This window comes from Nicotiana sylvestris, chromosome 1 (genome assembly GCF_000393655.2).
Source record: "Nicotiana sylvestris chromosome 1, ASM39365v2, whole genome shotgun sequence".
NCBI lineage: Eukaryota > Viridiplantae > Streptophyta > Magnoliopsida > Solanales > Solanaceae > Nicotiana > Nicotiana sylvestris.
In genome coordinates, this window is record NC_091057.1 from 118,843,525 (window position 1) to 118,858,497 (window position 14,973).

General features: G+C 40.5%; 1 protein-coding gene across 2 annotated transcripts; it reads left to right on the forward strand.

Moving 5' to 3' along the window:
- The first annotated feature begins 1,957 nt into the window (after nucleotides 1-1,957).
- LOC104229123 (putative transferase At1g60990, chloroplastic) lies at nucleotides 1,958-13,558 on the forward strand. 2 transcript variants are annotated; one of them, XM_009781708.2, is made up of 12 exons: nucleotides 1,958-2,216; nucleotides 9,387-9,488; nucleotides 9,731-9,764; nucleotides 10,192-10,265; nucleotides 10,356-10,421; nucleotides 10,515-10,579; nucleotides 10,713-10,800; nucleotides 10,909-10,974; nucleotides 11,858-12,023; nucleotides 12,217-12,300; nucleotides 12,375-12,502; nucleotides 12,814-13,558. In XM_009781708.2, the coding sequence occupies exons 1-12, from the start codon at nucleotides 1,998-2,000 to the stop codon at nucleotides 12,982-12,984; spliced, it is 1,263 nt and encodes a 420-aa protein (XP_009780010.1). In that variant the 5' UTR covers nucleotides 1,958-1,997; the 3' UTR covers nucleotides 12,985-13,558. The 2 variants fall into 2 exon arrangements, with proteins under 2 accessions (XP_009780010.1, XP_009780011.1); XM_009781709.2 differs by lacking the exon at nucleotides 1,958-2,216 and having other exon boundaries at nucleotides 9,404-9,519.
- The last annotated feature ends 1,415 nt before the right edge of the window (nucleotides 13,559-14,973 follow it).

A 14,973-nucleotide genomic window follows, 5' to 3' on the forward strand; every position in this document is an offset into this window, starting at 1 on the left:
TAAATTTCGAGCATTTACTTTCCATTAAACTTTTATCAGTTACTACCTCAAAATGTAACGTATAACTATCTTAACCCATTAAACCCCTTTACTTGCCGATTCACAAATTAAAGCTTAGCAGTTTTTATTGAGAAGAATATGATTGACTCTCAAAGACATCTATTGCTTCCATTCCCCCTCTCACGTAAGTTTGGAATTGCAAAGACTAGCTTTTGGCATTTCAATTATGGATAAGATCGTTCACTTGATCAACAACAATAATGGGTTTGTTTACTCTAATTTTTCTTTGTTGGATTTATTTTAGTAATAGCTAAATATATTATATTATCATGTATTAAGTTTGTCGGAGAATTATTGATTATTGTTTGTTTTTTAATCCTTTTATTTGTTGAGAATGTGAAATTCGTTACAATATTTATTTTTATTTTTTTGGTTATTTTAAACTATATAGATAGAGAAGAAGATCTTTCAAACTGATCCTGGCTCCCAATGTCGAACTTGATCGCCATGTGGATAGAGAACTATATTTAATGCGTTAACGTTTGATAGGGAAGCAAACATTGTTGTTGGACGCTTGGTCCCATCATTGAACTGCTAAATAGGCGGTCTTCTAATTTTTCAGGGTGAAGCTATTCAGATGATTTATGTGGGTTTTGCGGAGGATGTTGAAATCTAGAATATGTTCAACAGAAGTTTCAGACAATGATGTTTACCGCCACAATGGATAGTAAGAATTATTCAACAAGCTCTTTTAAGTAGCCAAATCGCAAGAACTGTCTTATTTTTGTTGCGTATCCTGGTGGTTTTTTATTTGCTAAATAATTATGTTTAAATACGTGTTCAAGAAGGAAATTCTGATGAGAAACTAGCTGATGTCATTTCCTTATATTCAATTGCTTGTGAGATGCATAAGAAACCAGTAGCTGTTAGACCTTTAATATCCAAATGAATCTGTAGTCTAAGCCCTACTAATGTGTATCTTATTGATCTATTGTCATTGTATATTATTACCCTCCACTATACTAGTAAAATGATTTCCTGTTTTTTTCTGCAAAAGTTTTACAGGACTTGACATATATTTTCTCTTTAGGAGCATGTGAAAGGAGGCAAGTGTTTAGAATGGAGATTAATTTGGTAGTTAACTAATACTAGTGCATGATCACCCGATTAAGGATCAAGGTCGACAAAATGGTGAAAACAACTCCAGTTACTTGCTACAAGTTATGCTTGATGTTGAAGACCAAGCCAAGAACCAAGTATTACTACCTTAACAAAATTTCTGTTGAAGCTTCATTTTTAGAGGGGAATGGGGTCTGAGGTGCCCGAACATAAAGTTGCCCTATTTCTTGTGAACTACAAACATCTACACCTCTTATTTTTTGATAAAGCTTATATATTTTTTGTAGTTCGAGTGAGGCAAAATGCATCTAAAATAGCTTCTATTTTATTGTTTATTCTTGCATTGTAAGGGCTTGAGCTTCTGTGTATATTCATTGTATTTTCAATTGCAGAGGGGGGGGGGGTGCATGATGTCTACGGTGTAATGTGCTTTATTCTTTTAGGAAAAGTAGATGTTCAAATAGATGTAACTTCAATGACCTTGCAAGAAAAACAACTTTATTATTTGTAGATTTTAATGGTACGATGCTATCCTTTGTCTTGAGAAATGTTGTTTGCATAGCAAGTTTAGATTGCATCTTGCAGAAATTGTTCTCCACTTCGTATAAAAGTATTGTATTTTCTTTAATTGTTTATGTAAAGAAATTGTTCTCCACTTGTATAAAAAGTACACTTAATGAATCAGCAAAGATTGATTTTTTTTGAATAAATTATTATATTAGACATATTTTCATTTTCTTTATAATCGCGCGGATGAATTTACTATCTTGAAATAATTTTATAAACATAATTTTAGCTATACTTATAAATAAACTGAAAATCTGATATGGTATGACTGTATAAAAATAAGAGAAATACCGACCGTAATCAAATTCCGAATGATTCGAGCGATGGCGTATTGCTACGGTGCCAACGTGCTCTTTCCTTGTCACTCCTTTTCTTCCTCACTCATTCTTCATCTCTTTCCCACTCCATTAGCTTACCGGCCGTTCAGTTACGATGCGCCGCCGGCGAAGATTAAGCGGCGGTTTTCTTTTTCTCCTGCAGCTGCGCTGCCTTTCGACCTTTCTCCGCCTCCCATTGACCACGACCTCCTCGTAAGTATAATAATACCAAAATTTACACATTGTTGAATTCCAAAATATTTGTTGATGTTTTTAAGTCAATTATTTGTTGATTGTGGGCTTTAATCGAAGCATATTTCATTTTTTTCAATTCCTTTTTGTGTGTTTTATATAATTGGCTTGTTTAATAGACTATTTTGCTGGGTAAAATTACTTGAAATATTTGGATATTAATGCTAAAACTTGAAACACTAAGTAAATTAGTGAACCTAACAACAAGTTGTCCTTGTATTGGTCAAAATCTGACCGCTACAGTCGGCCCATCCGAAATCCCGTCCCAGCAGCGAGACAGTGGATGACGACATGGTTTGCTCCAAACCCTGTGCTCACAAAACCCGACAAGTCGAAAAACAACACTTAGGAACGACGAAGGCGGACGTGGCATGAAAGTGTGTTGACCAGAGAACGCAATAAGGATTCCATAACTATATATAGGGAGGAACCTTCCTAGAATGGGGGGCTTCTTCTCTTTCTCTTTCCTCTCCTCTGTAATCTTCTTAGCAAATAGAAGACAAAGCAATCTCCTATGGAATATGTAAAATGGTTACCCCTACCGATTAATGACAGGAAAAATGAAAAGCATCAATAAGATTGATCACCCCTATTTTGTCTTATGCATTATTTTCTGATTTGCTTATAGATCTGGAGTTTATTACGTTTGACTAAGATTTACCTCATCTTCTTTAATTGATTTAATAAAAAAGGTTTCAATATCTTTTGGGTCAAATAATTTGGCGCCGTCTGTGGGGATTTTTTAGTGAAAATTTCCTAGTCTTCTCCAGATAAAAAATCGGGAACACGATCGCCCACCGAGTCTAGAAAACATCACCCCCGTCAACCATTGAAATTCCAAGCAAAGCGAGCAACACCACAGATCCACCTTCTGCTGTTTGCTCAAACAAGAGCGTAAGCATCGCGTGAGCAAGCGAGCAAGGAAACATCCCAACTGAAGAATGGGGAATTGCTACAAAACTACTGAAATATCGTCTGTCAGACAAACCCAACTCCTAGGAAATGATACCCCCTGAGCGATACCCCCTCTCCCTCACCAAGAAGGTGTCCCGAGAGAGCCTTCCCGGGGACATAAAGATCAGGCCGACGAGGGGAAACTCCAATAGGTGCGTGAAACGAGTGTGAGCAAAGCAGCAACATTTTCTGCTCTCCAACACCACATTCCCCGACACAAATAAAATCAGGCGAACTGGGACTCCCCCAGAACATACCCAATTCTCCGGAAAACAGGGACTAACAATGGGTTAATATTTCGACGAAAGTTCGAAATAACACCCTTAAAAGCCAAGGACTTTCGCCAAAAAGAAGAGTTCGACCTCGATCGAACAACGATGGGTTAATATTTCGACGAGAGTTTGAAATAACACCCTTAAGGCCAAGGGCCTTCGCCAAAAAGAAGAGTTCGACCTCGATCGAACAACGACGGGTTAATATTTCAACGAAAGTTCAAAATAACACCCTTAGAGGCCAAGGGCCTTCGCCAAAAAGAAGAGTTCGACCTTGATCGAACAACGACGGGTTAATATATTGACGAAAGTTCGAAATAACACCTTTAAAGGCCAAGAACCTTCTCCAAAAAGAAGAGTTCAACCTCGATCGAATAACGACGGGTTAATATTTCGACGAAAGTTCGAAATAATACCCTCAAAGGCTAAGGGCCTTCGCCAAAAAGAAGACCTCGACCTCGATCGAACAACGACGAGTTAATATTTCGACGAAAGTTCGAAATAACACCCTCAAAGGCTAAGGGCCTTCGCCAAAAAGAAGAGGTCGACCTCGATCGAACAACGACGGGTTAATATTTCGACGAAAGTTCGAAATAACACCCTTAAAGGCCAAGGGCCTTCGCCAAAAAGAAGAGTTCGACCTTGATCGAACAACGACGGGTTAATATTTCGACGAAAGTTCGAAATAACACCCTTAAAGGCCAAGGGCCTTCGCCAAAAAGAAGAGTTCGACCTCGATCGAACAACGACGGGTTAATATTTCGACGAAAGTTCGAATAACACCCTTAAAGGCCAAGGGCCTTCGCCAAAAAGAAAAGTTCGACCTCGATCGAACAACGATGGATTAATATTTCGACGAGAGTTCGAAATAACACCCTTAAGGCCAAGGGCCTTCACCAAAAGGAAGTGTTCGACTTCGATCGAACAACGATGGGTTAATATTTCGACTAGAGTTCGAAATAATACCTTTGAGGTCAAAGGCCATCGCCGAAGAAAACTGGGACTCACGACGGGATAATACTTCGGTGTAGACTCGAAAGTAACGTCCCCGCGGCTAAGGTCGCTATTAGAAATAGAATTAGATATTTTTCGGATTATGATGGGATAGTACCTCGACATAAGCCCAAAAGCACCGTCCCATCAGTTAAAGCCGTTATCAAGGCCCTACTCAACCCATGTGACATTAAATTCCCTAAGAGTCGGGAACTCATCACACAGAAATCTACTTCTTTGCACCAAAATTATGAAGAGCAAAAGGGGAAAAGAAATACAGAAAGCATATGACAATGGAAAATCCCTCTTTACACAAAGCTACTACGCAAACAGCCGCATATTACATACGGCTAAAATCAACGGAGTCCAGGAAAAAACAATAAACAACAACAAAAAAAAAAAAACAGACAAAGACAACAATTCTTTCACTCGGCACCATCTCCAGGAAGTCTTCCCTCATCGTCCGCGCCCTCATCAGTTTCCGGCGTCGCAGAGTCATATCCACAGTTTAACACGAGCCTCTCGTGCCTTCGCCCGCGCTCCTTCATATGCGGCCTCGGTAACATTGCCTCCCTCCCACACACTCTTATATATGTCCTGCCGGGCTTCAGCATGAACCCAAAGCTCGTGCAAGTGGCGGGGAACAACGGCGGAGGAAGATTTGACTTGAGCCAACAGTTGCTCCTTTTCGGCCTCCAGAGCAGCGACCTGGTTCCCTAAGGTCGATGCTTCCCGGTCGATCTCTCTGATGCGTTCCTCGAGCCTCGCCTCCCTTAGCGTGGTCGTCGCCCTCTCCGATTCCTGCTCGGATTGGAGGATGCGGATAGTGTTCTCCAGGCCGCCGCCCTTGCCGAAGCTGATGACCAGGCACTCTCGATGTTCTCCAACCCGACAACCTTTTTCTCCAACTCGACCAATTTTCCCATCCACTCCGCGCTCATCGCCTCGACCCGGATTAGATTCTGATCCATCTCAGACTGCATTGACCTCAGTTTCCCCCTGAAGATGTTCACACTTTGCAGCAACCCCTTTGCCTAACTCAAGCTCTTCGTCCTTCACACGAAGTTGCTCCTCGAGCACGCTACTTCTGGGAATGGCCTCCATCAATTGCTGGTCCCTTTTCTCCAATTCCTCACCAAGGGATCGAGCACCGGGGTTCTCCTTCAGCCGCTCATGCATCTCACGGCACTTATTGCGATAGCGCCGATATTTCTCCAACATCTTCAGAAAAATCTTGGCCCGAATGTCAGCCCTACGAGCGCTTTTCAATTTCTACCATGTACGTCTGAAAAACGAAAAGGTGGGTTAAGACCATATCGTCCAGAAAAATAAAGGAACATGAAAGAAAGGCGAAACGTACCCTCAAGCCCATAACGGCCACTTCATGCATCAAGAAAATATCAGGAACGTTCCGAAGAGCCTCGTTCTCGGCAGCATAACACAAAATGTCGAACTGCGGCACCAGGTCCTCCGTGTCCCCCAGGAGATTAATATCCGATGAGATCTCAAGAATACGAGACGAGCCTCCCGCATGAACCACCGAGCGGGTAAGACCTCTTCAAACATCCTAACATCATCAGGATCAAGATCAGACTCAGATTCGTAGTCGTCGAACACGACACCCTTTCCCCTTCCAGCGGCCGAGGAGGAAGCACGACCAGGCACCGAGGACGAAGGCCAGCCCAAAACAGTAACAACAGCCTCAGAAATATGACCCCCCCATCGGGGCAGGTTGTTGATCGATCATAGCGGCAAGGATCTCCGTTGACGGGGTAGATACAATGGCTGGCTCTGCCTCTACGGGCGGAATGGTATCAATCCTCGCCTCAGACACTGTCAAAGGAAGGTCCTCCTCCAGATGTATCACGACCGCAGGGGCCGATTCGGACTCCACTCTCCACCTCTTGGATGACCCCTCTCCTTCCTCGGCACGAGAGGATTCACCCGATGGATAGGCAACATGGGTCGGAATCTCAGTTTGAGGGGCGGCCTCCATGTGTATACAGCCGTAGAATCATCTGAAGCGGCTCTCGACGAAGGTCGAGTACTGGCCCTCGCTCTCCGCACTCTCCCTGGCATCGATGAACATCACGTAAGAAACCGAGTAAAAAGGAAAGAAGGCAAGAATAGCTAACAAAAATGGTCTCACTCACCAGTAAGGGGCTTGCGTCCATATCTCTCATAGAAGGACAACCATGTGCGCATCTCCGCCGTATGAGGAAGGATGGCGCTCACCCACTCGCGGATACCATCAACAGGTGCAGGGGGTAGTTTCGCGGCTGTAAAAACGTAAACAGTTTAGTACTACCCATTGGAAAGTGGTCGGACATCACTCCGACAAAAAGTATAGAGACTTACGTGCGAAGTTCCATTTCTCAGGGAACCCAGTAGGATCCGCCACAAGGTGCTCGGTCCGCACATAGAAGTAATTCTCGTAGAAGCGACGGTTGGCCATGTCGTCCAATCTCACCACCACTCTTCGACCCTCGGTGACGCATGTGAATCATCGTGCCACGAATGAGTTGAGGGGCGAAGATATTGAGCATGTGCTCCAAAGTGATCTCACGACCGGCAAGCCCCGCAAACTTGAGCAGCATGAGGAACAATTTGTGCAGGTACGGCGAAAGTTGAGCTGGGCATACCTCGTAAAAGCGGCAAAAATCTACCACCAAGAGAGGGAGAGGAAGCGTGTATCCCACAATAAACGGGTAGGCGTAGAACGCGCAATACCCTGGGCGGTCGAAGTGGACTATATCGTTCCCCACCGCCGGCAGTATTTCGACATAGCGAGGGATTCCCCACCTAGCCTTCAATTTTGCGATCCCCTCTTCATTTATAACAGAGGGAGCAGGTTCCGGCTCCTCCCCGGCGGGACTGTGGAAATCATTCCATGCTTTCCTAGGGTGAGGCAAGATCTCAACCACCGATAGGACCTCCTCATCTTCCACCACTTTTGCTCCTCCAATGACCAGAACATCGCTTTCCGACGCCGGAATTGTGGCAGGGAGATCAACACGAGAAGAATCGCCAGCCATTTGTATCAATTTGATAAAACAAAGGGATAAAGAAAGGGAGAGATGAAAATTCTTGGCTAACCGGAGAAAATTAAAAATTCGAAGTATCAGGAGAAAAGAAGATTCGCAAAGTTCTTTCGAATAAGAGACGTAAATCCCCCAAGCTTAAAACCCAAGAGTCGCCAATCGAATTTGATAGGGCATGAAACGGTTCAATCCCCTGGGAACGTGTGTCATAATGGCGGCAACCACGAACAACGTTTCAAGTTAAACAATGTTTCGGTTCCGAAACGGCCGCAACGGTCCAAGCATATCGAAAGGGTGCTGTTACGTCACTTGAAACCTAAGGACCATACCCAAAGGGTAGGTAGTTAGATTTCTCTCAGATATGTAGCAATCATAATCCGTCTGCCAGGCCCGACAAGGGACGACCCCGGCAGACGGAGGGACTAACTCTATTGGTCAAAATCTGACTGCTACGGTCGGCCCATCCGAGATCCTGTCCCAGCGGCGAGACAGTGGATGACAGCATGGTTTGCTCCAAATCCCGTGCTCACAAAACCCGACAAAGTCGAAAAACAACACTCAGGGAACGACGAAGGCGGACGTGGCACGAAAGTGTGTGGACCCGAAAACGCTATAAGGATTCCATAAATATATATAGAGAGGGAACCTTCCTAGAATGGAGGCTTCTTCTCTATCTCTTTCCTCTCCTCTATAATCTTCTTAGTAAATAGAAAGACAAAGCAATCTCCCATGGAATATGTAAAATGGTTACCCCCACCGATTAATGAGAGGAAAAATGAAAAGCATCAATAAGATTGATAGCCCCTATTTCGTCTTATGCATTATTTTCTGATTTGCCTATAGATCTGGAGTTTATTACGTTTGACTAAGATTTACCTCATCATCTTCTTTAATTGATTTAATCAAAAAAGTTTCAATATCTTTTGGGTCAAACAATCCTAGCATTCGAACAACCCATGGGAACCGAGGCCTGAATTCCAGCCGAGGGAAAATTGGGTGACTTCTCCCATTTGTCAAAATCTTGGTGGACAGAGTTATACAAATACTTGTGGTGGTTGGAGGTAGCAGGTACATGGGGCATTGGTTGTGGTGCACAAGCTGACGTTGACACCAAACAACAACAACAACAACTAAACCTCAGTCCCAAACAAGTTGGACCATGTTACTCCGTTTAAACTCATTTCAAGCCAATATTATACAAAATAAAAGTCAAAACAAAAGTACTAGAAGTTCTTTATAAAGTACTAGAGTTATAAATTTCTGAAGGCTAAACAACTGCTAGAAAATCATAGGACGTAAAGTAAACTTGCTAACACGACTGAAACATTTTATTGATTGATAGGTATTGTGCCCTATCTTTTACTAAGTCATCATGGATACCAAGAAATTGTAGGTCCTTCCAAGTGATTTTAGATCTTCCCCACTTACCACCTTCATTCACCACTCTTATTTAAAAAAATAAAAAAGAGTATAAACTTACACCTGAGGAACCTCACCAAAGGAGATAAAAAAGAAATAGAAAAGAAAAAAAACAAATACTCCATGTGATAAAGAGGGATGGGGGAGAAACATGCGTTGTGGTAAGTGGATGCCTCTCTTGCCAATGCTCCGTCCAACCCTGCTTGGAAGTTGGAATTCTCACTTCAGTGGGTAGTTAGGCGTTAGAGAACTTCTCCTGAACAATGGGGTTACAAGAAGGAAATGCCGTTACATCTGCTAAATGTTTGCTGGTTAATAAGTAAAGGATGAGATGTCACTGACCTGATGCTTCTATATGCTTTCATTCTTGCTCTCCTTACAGTTTGGTTTTTGCTCATACATTTTGTTTACTGGCTTACTTGCCTAACTTTTTCTTCTTTTGCTTCCTACAGGATACTATGACGGTTGCTGGGGCCAAGGTATCAGAAGATGGAGCAATAGGAACATTCGATAATGACGAGGAGGCACTAGATGCTGTTGAGAATGCCGTCGCGGTGTGTATCTAGTTTGATTCAGGTTTTCTTGGTAATTTTAGTTATTTTTCTCCTAATTAAGAATTTTCTTGTCATGATTTTCATCTGTTGATTAAAAGATTGTTATAGTCCAATTTTAATCATCATATGTTGTAAATTTTACTGCGATATCTGGAATTGAACCTGGCTTTTAGAGGAACTTGTACACTCCTGAGGTTAGTCTTGCAAAATGTGACCTGTTGGTATCATTCATTTTGTTCTAGGTTGTGGATCTTTCACACTACGGCAGGATAAGAGGTAAATCCATCCACATATTTTCATACTGAAAAAGATTTGGTTTTCTTGACCAAACCTCAGTTTAATCTGTGAATAATCTATTGACATGGAGGAATAGAAGTTAGGTGAGTTATTTAATATATCTAAAAAAGTCCATTTTTACCAACAAAAAAAAAAAGTCCATTATCCACATTCCTCTTCTAATAAAAAAAGGTTAGTCCTTCCCACCTTTGAGTTCAGTGATTCTGCGGAATGTGGTTTTATGCTTATTTCGTACAAATCATGTGGAGATTGGATGTGAAAATTTTATTAACACTTGTTCCCATGCTAGTTATGTATTATGGACGGACTGGAAAAGTGTTTTTCTACTTAGTTGGAAATAGTTTGGAGTCTACTCATTCATAGTTGTTGTTTCAGAGATGTCTGTTTATCTTTTCATTTCACACAGTTAGTGGAGAAGACAGGGTTCAGTTTCTTCACAACCAAAGTACTGCTAACTTTGAAATTCTTCATGAAGGGCAGGTATTTATTTGGTTTAGGCAATTTTAGGTCGATGAAAGTAGCAAACTCCACTGGTGTCCTGCTTTTATATTTCATGTCTGGGAATTGTAGGGATGTGACACTGTTTTTGTGACACCAACTGCTAGAACCATCGATATTGCCCACGCCTGGATTATGGTAATCTTTTATAATTCCTTGCAGAGAATTGGTTCCTTGTGCCTAGGCTTTTATATGTTAGACTATTATTGAAGTCCATCTCACATTTCACAGAAAACTGCGATCACATTGGTGGTCTCTCCAGTGACCAAGGAAAGAATAACTGGAATGCTTAAGAAGTATGTTCATGCGTTTGCTCTGGATTGCTCTCACTCTTGCTTATCTATGCTTGAATAGATTTTTGGAGCCTAACCAGTTATGTTCACATTATTTAACTGCTGATTTAACAACATGCCATACTTCTATTGATAGGTACATATTCTTTGCAGACAAAGTTGAAATTCAAGATATTACAGGACAAACATCCTTGTTCGTACTAATAGGGCCTAGAAGTAACCAAGTAGGAACTGTGTCTAATTAATCGTCAAACAAATTGATAATATTTGTTGTCTTTTTTTCTTCTCTTAAAAGCTAAAACTAACTTTTGCATGTAATGGTTTACAAACAGATAATGGAAGCTCTGAATCTTGCTGACATAGTTGGACAACCATATGGCTCACATAAGCATTACAGTGTAATCTGATAATTCCCTCTCTGATTCATTTCTGGATATTATGTATATGTACGTCAAAAGAAGAAAAAAAAGAACCGTAGATCTGTTTGGTTTAAATTATTTGAACTGTGTGATTATTTGATACTCCTTCTAAGTTCCAATCCATATTGTTTGATCTATTTACTGTCTTAGTCTGTGCAAGATACTACTTCTTTCCTCAAAATGCAAAGTACTCATCATTTACTCTTAGATTCCATGAAAATACAAGTCGGATCAAAGTGAGTATTCAATTAAGAGAATTATTTATGATTGGTAATAACTCAGACAATTGATTATCTTGTTAGGTAACCAAACAAGTAGTTTCATAAGAAAAAGATTCAATGTAAAATAGTGATTAGATTGTGCCAAATAATCCAAACTTGAACCATGATTTCCAATATTCTTTTCTCTTTTTCAAAGGAGAGATATTGGTTTTGAACACATTGAATAAGACATGTTCAGACTTCATTAGCCCTCTCATTTTTTGTTCATGCATCAATTCACCAAATTCCCACTTGCATGACTACGAAACATGAGTATCTACCCATTTATTTGTCATTTCCATTTGCAACCTCTTAAGTCAACCTTGTGCTGCATTCATGACTGTTCTTGTATTGTCAGAATCAACCTTCTCAATATCGAATATTTTACAGTTTCTCTGCCATTTGTCTGCAATATCCACAATTTATTACTTTCCTTACTGCTGAAGTACTTGCTTGTTAACTTCTCTACCCTTTAGCTTAGTTGTTCTCATGTCCTATATGTTGTAGATTAATTGCAATTTCTTGAACATATTGTCATGCCTGAGTTTTCCAAGGAATAAGAGGTTCATTTTACTTTTTCTTATGAAATTCATCATGTGAAGGTAAATGGAATGCCAATAACTGTGGGAGTGGGAAATATCATCTCTGAAGACGGTTACTCACTACTGATGTCTCCAGCTGCTGCTGAGTCGGTCTGGAAAGCTCTTCTAGGTCATGGGGCCATCCCAATGGGTTCTAATGCATGGGAAATTTTAAGGATACTTCAAGGTAATTAAGGACAATTTAATTCCATCTTTCTATTGTTAATATTCCAGATAATATCTTTTGCTGACGTCATGATTCCATTATGTTCTGACTCCTGTTTGCGTTAGGTTCATGTCCTAAAGTTTTGAGCAGTCAACACCCTGTCTGATGTAATTCTCAATATTGATGTAGAAAGCTTTGTTCTTAATTCATGCAGGAAGACCAGCTCCTGGGAAAGAGCTCACTGATGAGTTTAATGTTCTGGAGGCTAATCTGTGGAATGCTGTTTCTCTTAATAAAGGTTCATAAGCTCCTATTTCTATATTTATGCTTCCTTCTGGTTACGGTTTCTCAAAGTTGAGAAATTAATTTCAGGGTGCTATAAGGGCCAAGAAACCATTTCTAGGCTTGTAACTTACGATGGCATCAAACAGAGGCTGTGGGGAATACGCGTACCATCACCGGTGGAACCTGGCAGCACCATCTCAGTGGACGGGAAAAAGGTTTGAGCTTTTCTGATTTCCCAATTGATTGTTTCAGTCCCTATTGTGATAGCGCTACATTGTAACAAATTGTATTTTAGCACATTAACCCGTTGCATTGTTCTATCTTCTGTCATGCATATAAATGCATCTAACAAAATTAATGCCTCTTAGAAGAACTGTCTAAGACTACTATAATTCTGATGAACAACAATACATGGCATCCCCATCTTGTCAAATGCATTACTGAAATCGGGTCCCTTTTATTTATCGATCCTAGTATGACCATTTAGAAGGAATTGGCAGAATGATGGTGCTATGAACTTTGGCAGGTTGGCAAGGTGACTAGTTTCACCAAAGGTATACGAGCATCTCAGCCCCTAGGACTTGGCTATATCAAGAGGAAAGCTGCTTCTGAGGGAGACACTGTAATTATTGGTGATGATGTTGTGGGTACAGTGGTGGAAGTGCCTTTTCTCGCTCGTCAAATCCCTCCATCCTAGAGCTAATGTAGCATATGTGATGGCTCTGTTATAACTTACCCTGGCCTCCAGAGAAGGCTTATATATGTTAGCACATCGACAGTATGGTATCTGCTATCTAATTTGAGTGCTTGTCCCATTGGTGGCTCTATCAAAAGCCTCGTATAGTGGTTTACCAGATCTCGTGAGCCAGTAACCTTTTGCTGCATCAAAACTGTGCACTGCAGGCCCCTCGGTCCGCCTCCAGAATAAAGGATATCTCGTGTCAGGGGGCTTTAACACCTTGACAACCAATTCAGATGTAATAGAAGTATACTATCTCTCTCATTATTGTCGCGAATTCTCTTAACCCTTTTAGTTATGAGCCACTTTACCTTGTGATTTTTGTAATCATAAGCAAATTCTTGTTATTTACTAGGATTTGCGTGGCTTGAACATAATTGATATTGTAGGAGAGCTATTGGGGGCTAATCAACCTTGAGTTATAGAGGGTATCTTTTCTTGTCAAATTTTGTTATGAAGTGAGTCAAATCCTTTCTCCTTGAACTAAACATTAGTTTCATCATGTTGGAAATTGACTATCTTTACCGTTTAATTGGGCATTATCCTTCATTTGGTTCAGAATTTAACTGATGTAGCATCATATGATTCAACGTGATTGTGCTTAGCCCATTCAATCTAAGACTCAATGATTGAAAACTATCAGATTGACCTCTTCTTTTTTAATTTGAATTGATAAACGAAATGTGACAAATAAACTAGCTTGAGGCGTGTGTGTGGGTGGGGGGTTGTTCTCAAAGTCGTCCCGGGTTGGATTAAGATTTTAGGGACAAGGGATGTTAGATTTGATCATTTACAAGGACAATAATTAAACATTATGTATTCATATTCAAGCATCATCTTTCCCCTGTTCCCGGATTGTCCTTCCGACAATTTTTTTTAGGTTTTTATAGTTTAAAGGGAAAAGAGTCAAATATACCCCTCTATTTTGGTAGGTTGTTCCCATCTATTCTCCGTTATACTATCAGGATATATATGCCCTTAGCGTTAGCTAAACTTTTTATAACTCCATCTGACGCACCAAATTAAAAAATACATGTTTTTTTTTAAAACTCATTAATAACCCGTTAAACCCCTTTCATTTACTGCACTTCTTCCTCACATATTAGTCATCTACTTCGTAGTTACTTGTTGAACTCAAGGTGTGAAAGGCATAAAAATACTGAAAATCATATATTCATTTATATATGAGTCCCGATTCTTTTAATATCCTTATTATATGTTTATTATATTCTATCTTTTTCAATTTTTTTTTTCTTCTAGCTTCTCTCTTTATTTTTTTCCATCATGTCGAACTGTACTGAGTATTCATCATGATTTTCTTTTCACCATGACTTGAATGGTTATAGCATCTTATTAGGTTAATATTTCTGAAGTCCTAAGGTAGCTATCAAAGTCTTCCTCCAACAGTGAGCCTTTGTTGATGAGTATTCATGCATCATGATTTTTTTATATTTTGCTTTAAGCATTTGGCAACAAGTAATTATCGCCAAATCATTCCTTAAGAACCAAAGTTAAATTTCAAGGTATGGGATGGGATTTGTTGGAATTTGGACTTACATTAATTGGTTATAGCCTGAAATGATAGTGACGTGGCCCAAGTGGTGGATAAATAAAAGGCATAATATTAAATATTGTGTGTGTGGATAAGTGAGGCCCAATAACTATTGGCCTGTGATGGGTAGGCGCTCTTTATAAATAGAGGCCAACCCCCTTTCCCTAGCTATTAGAAAACCCTAGCGTATTTTGCCTCCTGAATACGTGGTAAGAGTAGATGTCCCATCAGTCAAGTTCTCCGGGCCGTGAGAGTGCGTAGCTAGTGGATCGTGGAAGTTGGTCTCAGGCTTAATCGTTGTTTGTTGTCGCTGCTGAATCCATGGAGTTTAACGGTACGCTTCTTGAACCTATTTCAAGATTATGTTTATGTTTGTGTTTTAATCTCTGCTATGG